General features: G+C 32.0%; 2 protein-coding genes and 1 long non-coding RNA gene across 3 annotated transcripts; 2 read left to right on the top strand and 1 right to left on the bottom strand.

Annotated features, from left to right (window-relative positions):
* Positions 1–3,884: 3,884 nt before the first annotated feature.
* LOC133680015 (dnaJ protein homolog) lies at positions 3,885–6,195 on the top strand. The gene is made up of 6 exons (XM_062102795.1): positions 3,885–4,185; positions 4,435–4,600; positions 4,711–4,849; positions 5,030–5,306; positions 5,383–5,581; positions 5,670–6,195. The coding sequence occupies exons 1-6, from the start codon at positions 4,036–4,038 to the stop codon at positions 5,984–5,986; spliced, it is 1,248 nt and encodes a 415-aa protein (XP_061958779.1). The 5' UTR covers positions 3,885–4,035; the 3' UTR covers positions 5,987–6,195.
* A 573-nt stretch (positions 6,196–6,768) lies between these two features.
* Positions 6,769–9,399, bottom strand: LOC133680016 (probable receptor-like protein kinase At1g49730). Its single transcript, XM_062102796.1, has 7 exons — positions 9,161–9,399; positions 8,416–8,671; positions 7,822–7,874; positions 7,677–7,744; positions 7,479–7,568; positions 7,270–7,339; positions 6,769–7,187 (listed from the first exon to the last, which is right to left on the bottom strand). The coding sequence occupies exons 1-7, from the start codon at positions 9,222–9,224 to the stop codon at positions 6,883–6,885; spliced, it is 906 nt and encodes a 301-aa protein (XP_061958780.1). The 5' UTR covers positions 9,225–9,399; the 3' UTR covers positions 6,769–6,882.
* Positions 9,400–11,919: 2,520 nt separating this feature from the next.
* On the top strand, positions 11,920–13,478 carry LOC133679926 (uncharacterized). Its single transcript, XR_009836228.1, has 2 exons — positions 11,920–12,522; positions 12,599–13,478. It is a non-coding gene; the product is annotated as an uncharacterized LOC133679926 (long non-coding RNA).
* Positions 13,479–15,683: the final 2,205 nt, after the last annotated feature.

The raw sequence follows: 15,683 nt of genomic DNA, 5'->3' as shown, positions 1-15,683 counted from the left end.
AATTAATAAAGACATTTATTTGACTCATAAATAACCCAAAAATAACATAAACAAACTGATTTTGGTTTAAACAAATATTAGACAAACATGTTTTGGAACTTGATGCAAATCTGACCTATTACATAATTTTAAAGCATCAAAATTGAAACTCAAACCAAACAATATCGAAATGACATCGAATTCAATATGCAGTATCTTGATACCCAAAAAAACTACAGACCTTGGTTTATAGGTTCTTCTCTTATTCCTAGGTATCGAAACTCGTGCATTATTTTGTGGTAAAATTGAACATCGAATTAAAATCTCAAGTAAAGATATCGAAATAAGCGCAAATTAATATTTCATGCAATTTCAACCCAAGTAAAATTAAATGAAATTTTAATTAATTTTAAGGTGATTTGCTTAGGGTTCTTTATGAGTTGTATTTCTACGGCGGAATTGTAACAAGCTTTAAATAACATCTTTTCTTATCTCTTGTTTTTTTATCTTTTATGTTACTGATATGTTTAGAGACAGTAACAAAAAAACAATTTTTTTATGAATTAGGATGTCGTAGACATAAAAAAGAAGAAAATTGATGTAAACACTAAAAACTTAAAGAACACTGGGAAAAAGAAAGTTTTAAAAAGATATGACCTGATTTTAGAACCTGGTGATGCAACCATATTATTTGATAGTTTTACCCATATTTACATAGTATTTTGTTCATGTTTTATATATAAAATGCCTTGATAATCTTTGTTTTATGTTTTGAAGGTATTTTGGATGTGAGATTCGAAAAGAGTAAATTGGAGATAAAATCCAAACCATGTTCTTACCCATGTCAAATATTGGCAGATTTGACCTCTAATTAATGTTTTATGCTGAACTTGAGTTATAAGGTCAAAATGAAGTGATTCTAGTGGTATTAGAAAGCTAACATCCATACATTTCCTTACAAATATGACATGAAAAAAAAAGGATGGAAATCACAGCCTTCAAAGACATGTCTTGCATTCTGCCAGTTTTGACCTTTGACCATTCCGACTTAAATATATTGAGTTAGAGAAGTCCATTTAATGCAAACTCAATTTTTTTTTAATTCTGAAATCAAATACCTATCAGCCTACCAAATTCCAACTAAAAAGGAGTTCATATAAGATAGATATGATTTTTCTAAGACAACTTATAATTCTACTAGCAGACAAGTTTTGTGAAGAAACAAGTCTAACTTACTTAAATGTGGATTAGAAATGATTGTTTTTATATTTTTAGAGAATACAAATGGATTGGAGAGATATGGGGATTAGGGTTTCCTATCAAATAAAAAGAAAGAGATAAAGAAAAGGCAGAGGTGGCCAGAAAGAAAAAGAAAAACTCCACCATTTTCTCCTATGCCCAAAAATATGTTCTCATTTGTTCTATTCATTAGTTTTTCAATAGACATATAAGGCTAAGTTATTTTTCTTGGTTGAAAAGATACATAAACCTTTGGATTTTAAAAACTATGAGATCTATTCTATTTTTTCTTTTCAATTTATATAATGAATATGAATGTTTTTCTTTGTTTATTTTCTATGATTGTTTAGTTTGATTGTTATAGCAGACTTTAAATTATTATTCTAAACCAATCTACTGCTAAGTTTGCTATTAAAACTGGAGTTGTGATATTTGAACTTGTGAAGCAACTAGGTTTAATAATTATGGCAGATCTATGTTGTTAATCTTAGGAAAAATATTCAATTAAATTGAACATAGACTGCAAAGAGTTATGTTATCTAGATTTATCAACCTATATACTTCTTAAGGCTGCCATTGAATTAAATTACTAGTGCGAATACTATGGTTGTTTAATAGTTAGAGTTAGTTACACTGTGGATCGGTTAACTGACTAATGTTAAGGAAAGATAGATATATAGAATATAAATTGATATATCGTTTCAGTGATCAATTTTAATTTTTGTAGGTAGATGTTTACTTCAAACCAAGGTTTTTCTCTTGATAAGTTTCGGATTTATTTAATTTAGTTTGATTGTTTTATTCTGTTTACTATAGCATAGCTTAGATAACCTCAAAAACCCCAACTTTGAATCATCTAACATAAAGACCTAAACTAGATCTTCCTCGTGTGATCGGCATCTTACTTGCTCTATACTATCTTGTTTGTTTAAGCTAGAGTAATTAATTTATGTGACCGCGACATCGCAACACCTAGCTCTGATACTAATTAACGTGAACCTTATGATCACGTAACCCATAATTAAAATTAAGATTTGATATTAGAAAGCCGAAAGAGATTTGATAAGAGTGTGACACAATGAAAACTTGTCTAAGACACCAACACTATTGGAATGAAGTCGGATAATGCCACAAAGTTAGTTAATCTTTGATAAGTCAGATTCAGTTCATAACCAAAAAATACAATAATCTCTTTCACACGTTAAACTGAAAAGTTTTAAAGTATTATTGAAAAAAAAATTACTGAAACTTAAGCTTACAAGAGTTAAAGTATTTTTAAAAAATTAACCCTGATGGATCTATCCTTATGGGCTAAATTGATCTGCTTGCAAAACTGATCCAAAACCTATATTAGTAAGCCCTAACCCTGTTCGAAACAAGCCTTGAATCCTAAATGAAAACAAAGTATTAATTAAGCTCAAACAAGTCTTGGATTGTAGCTGATGTAAAAGAAATAAAGTCCATGAGTTTAATTCCTATATTGTCGTGAGAAGAGAAGAAGAAAAAAAAACAATACAAGTCTGATATAAGGCTTATTTATAGCTTACAATGTTGCCCAATGATCTTAGAAACCAATTTGTCATTAAATACCACAATAACCTAGATAACCTATAAGAAAAGGATTTTGAAACATTAATGAATCCTTGGTATACTTGGAAATTATGTTCCAGTCCATTAAATATTGTAGAACTAAGAAATTTCTAAAATAAGCTACCATATCCTTATAGAAAAATGATCATTGCTAAATAGAAAGTATACAAGTCAAAAGTAAGTAAATAACAAAATATGTACAACCTATTTTGACATATATCGCAAGGCCGTCTCGAACTCCAATTCACCTAAAATTTTATCCTAACATAGAAAAATACATTTGGAATCTTCTGGTAAAGTTTCAGCTCGATCTAATAGTTTGATTTGGAGTCATGCTCAATAGAGTAAAACTGGATGGTAAAAAAATTTACGTCAAAATTTGAATTTGACCTTATTTGGGTCGTGTATGTATATATAAAAATTATATATGTGTGTATTAAATAATAAAATGATAAATATTATATGTACGCATATATATTATATCAATATTGAGATATTTATATATTATATTAAATTCAAAATATATAAATATTTTACATATATATTTATATAATATAAATATATATATCTTGGGATAGGTTTCAATAGATTTTGATAATATTCATATCGTATTTATTTTCTATTAGGTAAAGTAATTATCTAAAAATATAACTCATTTGGATCATATTAGATTAATATCCATCGGGTTTGGAATTGAAATAAGGTTTGAAAATATCATCTTTAAATGTCTATTTGAAAGTATGATGAAGATTGTTTTTTAAAATATTTTTTACTTTAAAATACATTAAAATAATATCTTTTTATTTTTAAAAAAATTATTTATAATATCAATATATTAAAATAATTTAAAAAAATAATTTTAAATTACAAAATTTTAATTTTTTAAAAAAATATAGTTTGATGAAATGACAAAAAAAAATCTAAATTAGAAGAAATAATCTTGAAAAGGAAAAGAGAGCGAAAAAACTCTTAAAATTCTAGACCCTTCCTCTTCCAAAAACTAGAACCCAAATCACAACCGTCCATCAATGGAAACGCGCACAAGCTTCTCTCCTATAAATACCCAAACCGGTTTTAACGAACCAGCATCTTCTTTGCGTGTCCAGAGCCTTCTACACACAGAGATACACGCAGCTCTGTAAAATTAAACGCCAAGAGTTCTTGATCGTTTGTGGGTTTTCGTTATTTGGGTGTTTGATTGTTTGATTTGGAGAGAGAAGAGAGAAGATGTTTGGGAGAGCACCAAAGAAGAGTGATAACACAAGGTACTATGAGATACTAGGGGTGTCAAAGAATGCTAGTCAAGATGATTTGAAGAAGGCTTATAGGAAAGCTGCCATCAAGAATCACCCTGATAAAGGTGGTGATCCTGAGAAGGTATCATAATCTTTTCTCTTCCTGTTATTTTCAACAACCCATGTGGTTTTTTTTTTCTCATCATTTTTTCTTGCGTTTTTAGTCTCGATGGATGAATTGTTGAGAATAAATAAAATTAATCTTTATTGAGTGAAATATTTGTTGGTTTAGAGGGTTTTTTTATCAAAATGATTTGGGATTATTAGGAAGTTGCTCGTCTTTTTTTGATGAATGAGGAGTGATGATGGAGTATACTGAAAATTATTGCAGTTTAAAGAGCTGGCTCAGGCGTATGAGGTTCTGAGTGATCCTGAAAAGCGCGAAATTTATGATCAGTATGGGGAAGAGGCCCTAAAGGAAGGGATGGGCGGTGGCGGTGCTGGCCATAACCCTTTCGATATTTTTGAGTCTTTCTTCGGTGGGAATCCTTTCGGTGGTAAGATTAGTCTAATCTCCGTTCATGTCTGTCTGTTATGGTGTTGTTTATAGTCATCATGTTTGAACTCAGTGTTTGTAGAGGTTTGATCATGTCTGTCTGGTGATTAGGTGGTGGTAGCCGAGGAAGGAGGCAGAGACGGGGAGAGGATGTGGTTCATCCATTGAAGGTGTCATTGGAGGATTTGTACCTTGGCACGTCAAAGAAGCTTTCCTTAACCCGGAATGTGATTTGTTCTAAGTGCAATGGGTGAGTATTTCACTGTTGTGTGTGTCTATGCATTATATTTGGAATGTTGTTGACATGGGATAGAAAAATGTCAAAGTCGCATAATTTTGGGCTTCTCTAATACATGTTTTCAAGACACATTTTAATTGATTTATAATGAATGATGGTCATGGAATTTATATAATGCATGGTGATTAACAGAAAAGGATCGAAATCTGGAGAGTCGATGAAGTGTACTGGCTGCCAGGGAAGTGGCATGAAAGTCTCAATAAGGCAACTTGGCCCTTCAATGATTCAACAGATGCAGCATCCTTGCAATGAATGCAAGGGAACGGGTGAGACCATTAGTGATAAGGATCGTTGCCCACAGTGCAAAGGGGAGAAGATTGTGCCGGAGAAGAAGGTTTTGGAAGTTATAGTGGAGAAGGGCATGCAGAATGGACAGAAAATTACCTTCCCTGGTGAAGCTGATGAAGCGGTGTGTGTATATCCTTGTTAATTTTGATTGTGCTGCTGTTTTGAGCATCACTAACTGGACTTGTGATGTTTTGCAGCCGGATACAGTCACTGGTGATATAGTCTTCGTCCTTCAGCAGAAGGAACATCCAAAATTCAAGAGAAAGGGGGATGATCTTTTTGTGGAACACACTCTGCCTCTCACTGAGGCCCTCTGTGGCTTCCAATTTGTATTGACACACCTTGATGGCAGGCAGCTTCTTATCAAATCTAACCCTGGTGAAGCTGTCAAACCTGGTAAATGACGTGGATGTATAAACTATAATTCAAGTCAATTTTCTGCTTGATGTCATTGTGTAACTATATTCGCTCATGCAACATGCAGATTCATTCAAGGCAATCAACGATGAGGGTATGCCGATGTACCAAAGGCCATTCATGAAAGGGAAGTTGTATATCCACTTCACTGTGGATTTCCCTGATTCTCTGACTCCTGATCAGGTTAAAGCAATAGAGACTATTCTGCCGAGGCCATCAAGCCAGTTGACAGATATGGAGCTGGACGAGTGTGAGGAGACTACACTGCACGATGTTAACATTGAAGAGGAAATGAGGAGGAAGCAGCAGGCTCGTGAGGAAGCTTATGATGAGGATGAGGAAATGCCTCATGGCGGTCAGAGAGTCCAATGCGCCCAGCAGTGAGGGAACTGAACTGAATAGTGTAGGAATGTGGAAACCAAAGGGCTTGCAGTAACTTTCTTTTGGAATGGGCACGGAGGACATTATCTATCCTTTTGAACTTGTGAAACATCTAATGATTTCGAAAAATGTTTCAGGATCGGCCTTCCTTTTGGCACTATATGTTACTCTTGACAGTGAAATTAAAATGTCAAGTGTTTTGTCGTCTCGTATTGGCAAAATTGCATTTGCTTTCAATATATTCATTTCCTCCAAGTTCATACCGCATCCACAATGCATTTAAGGGCACCAAAAATTGGAGTGCTGTTTCAGAACTTGCTATCTTGAATCTGAATCGGCTTCTGGTAAGTTGAATTTGAATTTGAGGTCAGGACACTTTGCTACGTATGAAACAGCAGTTGCCAAGACAGAATATCACCAAAGAAAGCAATATATAAAGTTCCTGAGGAATCTAATAGCGTTTAGGAGAGTTGTTTGATGTCCATCCTATTGAATCTAACTCGTACACACAGGTTGTGTAAATTTAAATGGAGAAATTATAAATATTTTTTATTTCTATAAAATATATATAAAAAAATATAGATGAAATAAAATAATATTTTTAAAATTAAATATATATAAATAACTAAAAAATAAAACTGATATCAATTTACACTAGCTAACCACTTATTATTATTATTATTATTATATCAATCAAGATACCAATTTACCCCGAACACTACATGAAAATGAAAATTATGAAAAAATCAAAATAAAAGTACAATAAGCCTCTAAAGAGAAGGATATAAATTGGAGAAAAAAATGTGGTTAAAAGGAACAAACAGTGTACAGGAAGACAATGGGTTTGGATTTCAACAAATGAAAGAATTTCATTCAAGAGAAGTGTGGGAGTGCAGACACTAATTACATGTGTTTTCTGCTTTCTTCTGGAGATACCTAAATATCTGGGGAATAGAAAATTTTGGCTTATCCCCAGATTTTATACACAATCTTGCTACAGCTAGAAGATTTTTAAGCTCTCTAGAGTCATAATTGTTTCCAAGATCCGGGTCAATCATCTTCTGAATCGAACTGCGATAACGGGACTCTTGGATCCACTGGATTAAATCCGTGATTCCGTTCTCTGATGATTGACCAGTTATCAGCTCCAGGATTAGCACACCAAGCTGAAAAGTTAAGTTTCCACATGTGTTGTCCATGCAATCTGCGGTGTGAGACAAGAATAAGTCACAAGCAATTCTAAGAAAGCATCTGAATTCCTTGCAGGGATGATGACTGAAAACAACCTTCCGAATTCGAGGAATGAGGCACTGTTACATTAGCTCCAATGGAATTAATAAGGCCGACATCGGAGATCTGTCAAGAGAAAAGGGATGATCCTTTACTGCATAATGTCCCTCTCAAGTTTGACACAACCAACACTACTTAAACATAAGAAAATTGAACTATTTGTGACCATATACTAGCAATGTAAAGGAAAGAAAGATAAACATACCTTTGCGATGTAGTTTTCATCTAGCATTATGTTACTTGCGCTGATGGAAACATGATATATTGGTGGGTTACTGAAGAGAAGCAAGTATTCCTGCAGAATCGAATATCCATGAGTATGAAGCTATCGACTGGGGCGAGCCTGCGGGCACACGCTACGCTAAAAGCTATGAACATTTCAATATCATGATTCATGACTTACCAAAGCAGCTGCTACACCAATGGCTATTTGTAACCTTGTTCTCCAATTCAAGGGAGTTTTAAGAGGATCTGCCACGAGCCAATCACTTGTTAAGAATTGAAGTTTGGAACCATGCATCAGATAGAAATTCTTCCCTGAGGATTACCATTGAGATGTTCCTTCAAGCTTCCCATTTCTATGTTGTCATACACTAGCAACCTGTAAAATGTGATAAAACATAAGTGAAAAATTAGAGCAGTCTTTGCTCCATTGCGGAGTTATCCATGAAAACAGATATGCTTTAGAAGGAACATAAACGAATCAATTTGAGCTGGCAATCTCACAACATTTTGGGAAAAACATCATTTTGTTAAATTAACAGACCATGTTAGTTCTTTTCATAGCTTTAGATTCACATTTGAGCATGATAACACGGTACATTGTCCCAACATTACAATTTGAAGTTTGGATTCAATCTTCAATTTAATTCAAACAACTCTGGATCACTAGGTTATGTTAGGTAAGATTAAAACCTATGGCTGCCCATCTCTTTACCCCCTGAACCAGGAAATAGTTTCCTGCTGAGTATACGTCCCCCCAGAATCGATCAAACACGCACTGATGCACAGACACATACTCAAACTCACCATATGCACTTTTCTGCAAATCCTCACAATAAGCTTAGACTCTAAATCTTTATGCTTTACAGAAAGTAGAAGCAGTATCCACTATAAAACAATTCAAAAGGCAGCCATCAAACCTCTTATGTCCTGTGGAAAAGCCTTTAAGTGCAAGAAGGTGGCGATGATGCAACTGCCCCAAGAGTTGAACTTCTTTTAAAAAATTGTCCTTTCCTTGATTCAAGTCTTTTACTTCCTTTACCAACGCAACCTCACCATCTTGAAATCTAGCCCTGTAGGCAGCCCCATGAGAATTGCTATATATTATACGATGAAAACCATCCGTCGCCCTCTTTATATCTTTGTATGAGAAGCGCCTCACTAACGATTCTGGACCTGAAACAGAAACCAAATCGAAGAGACACAGAAAACCTCAATCAAACCAATACAAGATTTCGTGCACAATCAATTTTAATGCCATTCAATCTACTGTTACTAATCTATTCAGCGGAATCGATAGTACTAGAGAGAAACTAGGCTGTCTCTTCGAGATAGTTTCTTAAATTTCCATTTTTTGCATTCTAAGCTAAATTCCTACCACTAAAACTCCAACGCAAGGAGTATAGAAAAGTTGAGCACTACCCCATTAAAGATTCTGCAAAATTGAGTCGAGGGTTTCAACAGATTATCATTTCCAAGCATAAAATTCATCAAAATCCAGGAACTAATTCAATCAAAAGAAAGTTTTGGTCAAACCATAATCACATGATCACAGTCATTGCGAAAGAACTCAAAGGACATGAGAATTGTTTTCCATATACAAAGATTATTACAAGAAAAGAAGAGGGAAGAAATCAAGAAGTCAAGAAAGGAAAGTAGTAGTACTAGAACGAGATCGGTGATGCCAAGCCAGAAGGTAAGGCCTGATCTTGCGGATTAAGCGATCCATAACAACTTATCTTGTCAACCCTGATATCTCTACAATTATTGTACTGCTCAATTATATTAATTTTCCATTTCTTGTTCTTGAAAAATAATATACAAGGATTAATAACGGTTAAGATTCTTTGCTTTTCTTTATGATGACTACAACCTGGTTCTCTAGCCAACCAGCCTGCCTGTTAAGTCGGTTTTCCGACAAGTGTAATATATTATATATGGATAATTTAATTTGAAGATATTTATTTATTATTTAATCTTGCAATTGATTTTTCCCGTGTGAATTGCGATATTCACTGCAATAATAATTATATGTGGATCCCATGCGTAAGAGGAAGATGCCAATCACAAAGAACGATTTTTTCCCTAACAATTAAAAAAAAAAAGCCGCCAGTGAAATACTGTGGCTTATGAGGTAAAGAGCTGTAAATTCGTACAATGTTTTTTTTGGGGTTTTTTTCATTCAATCATTGGATTTAAAAAAAAAAATTATTTTGTGTTGATAGAGTTCGAGGTTAATGATTTGGTCTGAATTGTTTTTTAATCAAGATGAGGGGACCAGAAATTAAAAAAAAAAAAAAGCAATGGCAGGCCTTTAGCTTTTTTTAAAAAAAAAATAGTCAACTATAGTTTTTTTATTGTTTTTTTTTTCCTTCAATCATCAATTTTTTTCAATTTTAATTGGATTCTTTAATATTATGTTGATTAAGATTTGGGGTTGATTTATTTTGATATACTTTTTAAATAGTTATCTCAATCTCAAAAAAATTATCCCACAATTGTCTTAATGATTAATTTTATGAAGAATAATTTGGTTTTATTATCCGAGAAAAATTAAAAGAGAAAAGATCAAAATTGTATCAAAAAAATTAAAGCTCTTTTTTTAAAAAAAAAAGAATGTGTTAGTGCCTTTTCCACAACTTTTTCCTTTGGGTTTTGTCAAAAATCATTTTGGGTTCTTTAGCTTGAAAAATAAATGAATTGATCCAAAATTTTATTTTTCCTTGCATTCCCTCGGTTTGAAAGAGGAAAGAAAAAGAGAGTAACTGAAAAATAACAAAAAAAAAAAGAAAATTGATGAATAGTCAATTTTCAACAACGAAACTTGTTGTTTTTGGTATCGACGAGTTCCATTTAAGCTTTTTTTCTCTTTATCTTACTGAAAAAAATAGATTAGTACTTATGAGGTTTTTTTTATTTAGGTTGTTTTTTTTATTTTTGAACCAATTAAATACTAATTTAAGACCATAAACAAGTTTATTGAGATCCCTAAAGTGTTTTTTTGAGTGTTTTCAACTTGAAAATGGGTTTACCCCTTGAAGTTGATTGCCATACTTTCGAGCCACCATTTTTTTTTTTTTTTAAAGGAATAGATATATTATCATCCGCCCTTGTAAAAGGTAAAAAATATATAAACAAGCAACTCGGGTGCATGGGCCTACTCCATGCTCGTGTGCCTATTTCTTTTTTAGTTTTTAAAAAACAAATTTGAATTTAATTTTTAAAATTGGGTTTTTATTGATTTTTCTTACTGATTTTTTTTTATTTTATCCTTCAAGATTTTTGTTGATTTTGAATTGAGCTATGTAATTTGTTTTGATTTTTTTCTGTAATTTTATCATGATCTAAATAAAATACCCCAACATTTAGTTGGTGCTTAAATTTACAAGTATCTATTTTTTAATCATATATTTAAACAAAATTAGCTTTAGAAAGAATAAAGTTACTAAACCTAATGGTGTCTATGACCCAAATCACATAATTTGGTTAACTTGGCTTGATTGGAAATCGGGTTTCATAATTTATTTTGGTTTGTTTTCTATGGAGTTATCACATTCTCAAACAAGCAACTTGATATTGGGTTGATAATTGATTTTACAAACATTTATTTTTTTAATTATAAAATTAAATAAAAAATTATAAAAAAAATTGTTGAACTCAATGGATTCTATGACTTGGGTCGTAAATTTAACAGGTCAACTTGGATTGATTAAGAATCAAACTTTATATTTTGATTTAATTTGTTTTCTATGGGGTTATTGCAATCTCAAACAAACATCTCGGCATTGAGTTGGCGTTCGATTTTATAAGCTACTATTTTTTTATCATATAATTAAATAAAAAATAGTTTTTTTAAAAATGTTAAACCTAGTAGAGTCCATAGCCTAGGTCGTGAGTTTGTGGGTTGGGCCACAAAACCTGAATCGATCCAAAATATTATCGTTTTAATATCTTAGAAAAATTATGTGACTTTGAGATTTTTATTTAAAGCCATAACATGTTTTTGCTGATTGTCTGAGTTATCATTAAACTCGTCAAAATAATCATGTCAAATTAGAGCAACTCTCACACTATTTAATTTAAAATTTGGGTTAGGTAAAGAGTTAGATTAAAAAGTTTCAAAATTAACTCACTAATTATTAAAAAGTTGTTGGCAACTTGAATATTTTTTTATTATGAAAAATATTCTAGTAGTAATAGTAATGTGAACTACTTATCTTATAAAGACTTAAAAATTATAAATGATTTAACAAGGTAAGAAGTAAAATAATTTTAAGATTACGAGGTAAGAATGAAAATAATTTTAAGATTATAAGGATTAATTAATTAATTTTATTAAAGTATAGGGACTAAGCTATTATTAACTCTTTAAGAAAATAAAAGGGTGATAAAAAGACTAAGGTTGGTATCCTGGCTACGCAATCTATTACAGAGCAAAGACTCATTAGAGGGTGAAGATAGTATTTGTTTTTGTTGGTGTTATTTTTTTAATTAATTTTTTTTATGTTTTTTTATTTGTTTTGATGTATAAAAAATATTTTTTAAAAAATATATATTATTTTAAAGTATTTAAAAAGGAACATTTTAAAAAGTAATGAGCTTGTTGGGTTTCTCTGCAAAAATGTTAGGGTTGTTGGAAAAATTCATCAATCTCAGTATCGTCTTCGTCCAGATGCATCTCAAGCATTACAAGTGCTACAAATCAACACTCGTTAACTGTTTCTTACCTCATAAATTCATGTGGGTTCTCTCCTAAATCTGCTCTTATTGTTTCCAAGAATGTCTGTTTTGAAACCCTGACTCGGTTCTTTCCTTGCTCAAAAATCATGGTTTCTCACAAACCCAAATCTTAAATATTGTCAAATCACATGCTAAACTCCGTATCTGCAATCCTGAGGATGCCCTTTTTCCCAAATTGGATTTCTTCAACTCCATAGGACTTTCTCGCTCTGATATTGCAAAACACCCTTTGCTTTTGGTCAGAGGCTTAAAAAACCACATTATCCCAACTTTTAGTTTCTTGAAAGGTTTGGTTAAATCTGATGAGAAGACTGTTGTAGCTATCAATCGCTACCCTTTTGTTCGTACTTTCTATTGCGAAAGGGATATGGCAAGTAAGGCCAACCTTTGGCGTGAGAATGGAGAGTTAGAATCGAATATCGTTAAATTGGTTTATTACTGGCCTAGGGTGTTCTCAATGAATTTTGATAAAGTCAAAAACCTTGTAGAGGAAGCGAGGGATATGGGGTTTGATCTTTCTAAGCGTATATTTGTTGCTGGAATGAGTTCACTCATGTCAATGAGAAATCGACATGGGAAAAAAAGGTTGATGCTTATAAAAGTTGGGACTTGTCTGAGGCAGATATTCTTACTGCATTAGAAAAGATTCATGGAAACATCCAAGGATAAAATCACGGCTGTAATGGATCTTTTTGTTAACTAGTTGGATTGGGAGTCTTCAGTGCTTATGGCATTTAGCTTGGAGAAGAGACTCATTTCCAGGGCTACGGTTTTGGAATTTCTAGTATTGAAATGTTTGGTTAAGAAAAATTGCAGAAGCGCTACATCTTTTGTGTGCCCTGAAACAACATTCTTGAGGAGGTTTGTGCATCATTTCGATGAAGCTTCTGAATATCGAAGCTGTATCCCATTTTGAATCGTTTTTGCTTTGCACATTGTATTGGTTGATTTTATTGCATACTTTTTCAGGAAGTTACTCTGTTCATTCTGCTTAACTGTGTTTGAGTACTGTGTATAACCTTGGGGTTATAAGCATCTGTAGCATATCTTTCTTCATCGCATCTTGAACCTTGGAATTAGATAATGTTTATGTTTGACCATCTGCCAAAGTAAGATACCTGCACTTGCTTTGCTTTGTATGTAAATTATGCATCTTTTAGTCTTCCGATACAAAAGGATGTTCGGCAGATCTGTAGTTGAAATTGTGTCTGTCATCATGAATTCTAATATATTTTCCGTCCTACATCCTTGGTTTCATTAGTAGCCTCTCTCTGTTTCTGTTTCATTGGTTATCTATAACACTGGTATTCTAACTTACCAGCAAAGAGCAGAACCTTGGCCTCACAAGCTACTTCAGAGATTTAATGCCAATCTTGAGCATCTGGTGCATTGGAGCAATTTAAATTAGCTGGTGAAATTTGTAGGAACACATTAAATAGTTCCTAAGATTGTTGTTCCTCTTTACTCTAATGATTTGGTTTCTACAAAACATAAAACATGCATATAATTCAACAAGGAAAAGAAAAATCAACTTACATTATTTTTTGACAGAAAATATACTCGATATAACTCCAGGGTAAATTCCTGTATTTTGATTTACATTTTAAAAATATAAATAAATAGATAAATAAATAAAAAATTAATGGAGTAGAAATTATTTTCCAAGAAGATTAATGTTGGACAATGATAAAATTGAATAAGTCAAACTTTGAGGTCAAATTGTTTTAAAACAAAATAAGGAAGTTCTTAAATGAAAAGGAAGGAAAAAACTTGTAAATATTTAAACAAGTGGGGAGTGGAAATTAGTCATATTTGGCCAGTCATATTACGGTTTGAGAGGGAGAAGAAATTGAGCGAAAAATTATCAAGATTCATCCACAACAATTCACCCAAGAGATAAAACTAGTGATTAAAGTATACAATGATTTAAACAAGAAAATCTAAAAAGGGAAACAAGAAATTTTTTTCTTAGAGGGGCCGTATTGAGAGGAAAATAAAGGGGAAAGAAGAAAGAAATTTTTATGGTGATTTTAAGCTTTTCATTTCTTATTTCTTTGAGTTAGAAGGTAACAAATCATTTCCTCTTAATTAAATAGATGTATTTAGTGTATTAAAATTTCATTTAATTGTGTTAGTGTATAATTATGGTATGAGTTATGAGGTTGATTGGGTTGATCTACGAAATTGTGATGAATTAATGTTTAAATAAATGAAATAATAATGAGTAAATTTTAATATGTAAAAATTGAAGAAAAATTATCAATTCCCTTTCTTGAGAGGGGCTTTTGGTCTAGAAAAAAAATAAAAATATTGAATCAATAATTGATAATAACATTATTTGGATGAGTTTTATAAGGGTGGTAGATTAGTAAAAAAACAATCAATGAAGAAGACATACCTATAGTAAGCACCCATGGCTGGCCAAAAGAGCATAGAATATGCATATAGTGGAAATGTGTTTATTTGATTTGAATTGTGATTTAGCAATCCATAATATTAGGTGTGAGATGATTTGAATTGTGATTTAGCAATCCATAATAGATGATTTGATATTATTGATTGATAATTAAATGAGTTGTGTGGTAATGTTGTTGATAAAATAATTAAATGAGTAATGAATTGATTTTGTTGATTGATAATTAAATGAGTTATGTACTAGTGTTGTTGATGAAGTAATTATATTAATGATGAGTTGATATTATTGATTGATATTAAATGAGCCATGTGCTAGTGTTGTTGACTATAAATTGATGACAAGTTGATATTGTTGATATAGAATTAAATTGATCATGTAGTGATATTATTGATTTAGTAATTTAATTAGTAACAAAATAAACCTGCAAGAGTGGGTGAGGCTACATGAATCACTCAGTAGACAGGTTCAACTAACAGGACACAAACACCAAGTAAGTGTTTAACACTTTGAATTTTTTTAAAACCTTAGATATTTAAATTATCTCCACGATCAATAAAATTTTATGCGCTATGATGATAAATTTTCCCATGATAATTTGTTTTGTGAATGGGCAACTGGTGGACCAGTTATCCTAGTTTAGAATTGATGCCTGCAAATGGGTGATTGATGGACTAGTTATCCTGGTTTTGAACTGGTGTCTTGTGAATGGACGACTAGTGGTCTAGTTATCCTGGTTTGGAACTAGCGCCCTATGGCGGGGACAATTTTAGATTTTGAATTATTGATTTGTGACCAGTACTCGAGAGATAGGTTGTAAATTTAAAAATTTCTTTGTGAGTAACTAATATATATATGCAAATTTTAATTGCTCTAATTGACCATGGTTATCTTTTAAATCTTCGTGTAGGTTCATCTCAATATCGCGCTTCCTAGTAGCATCAGAGATTACCCCTATTACTAGTAGATCTTTTGGTCATGTAAAAAAAATAATACTTTCTGTATATTTTGAAGAGTATTTTGTTGTGTATGTAT

Source organism: Populus nigra, chromosome 19 (genome assembly GCF_951802175.1).
Source record: "Populus nigra chromosome 19, ddPopNigr1.1, whole genome shotgun sequence".
NCBI lineage: Eukaryota > Viridiplantae > Streptophyta > Magnoliopsida > Malpighiales > Salicaceae > Populus > Populus nigra.
Note: the sequence above shows the minus strand (reverse complement) of the source record. Positions and strands in the feature narration are given on the sequence as shown.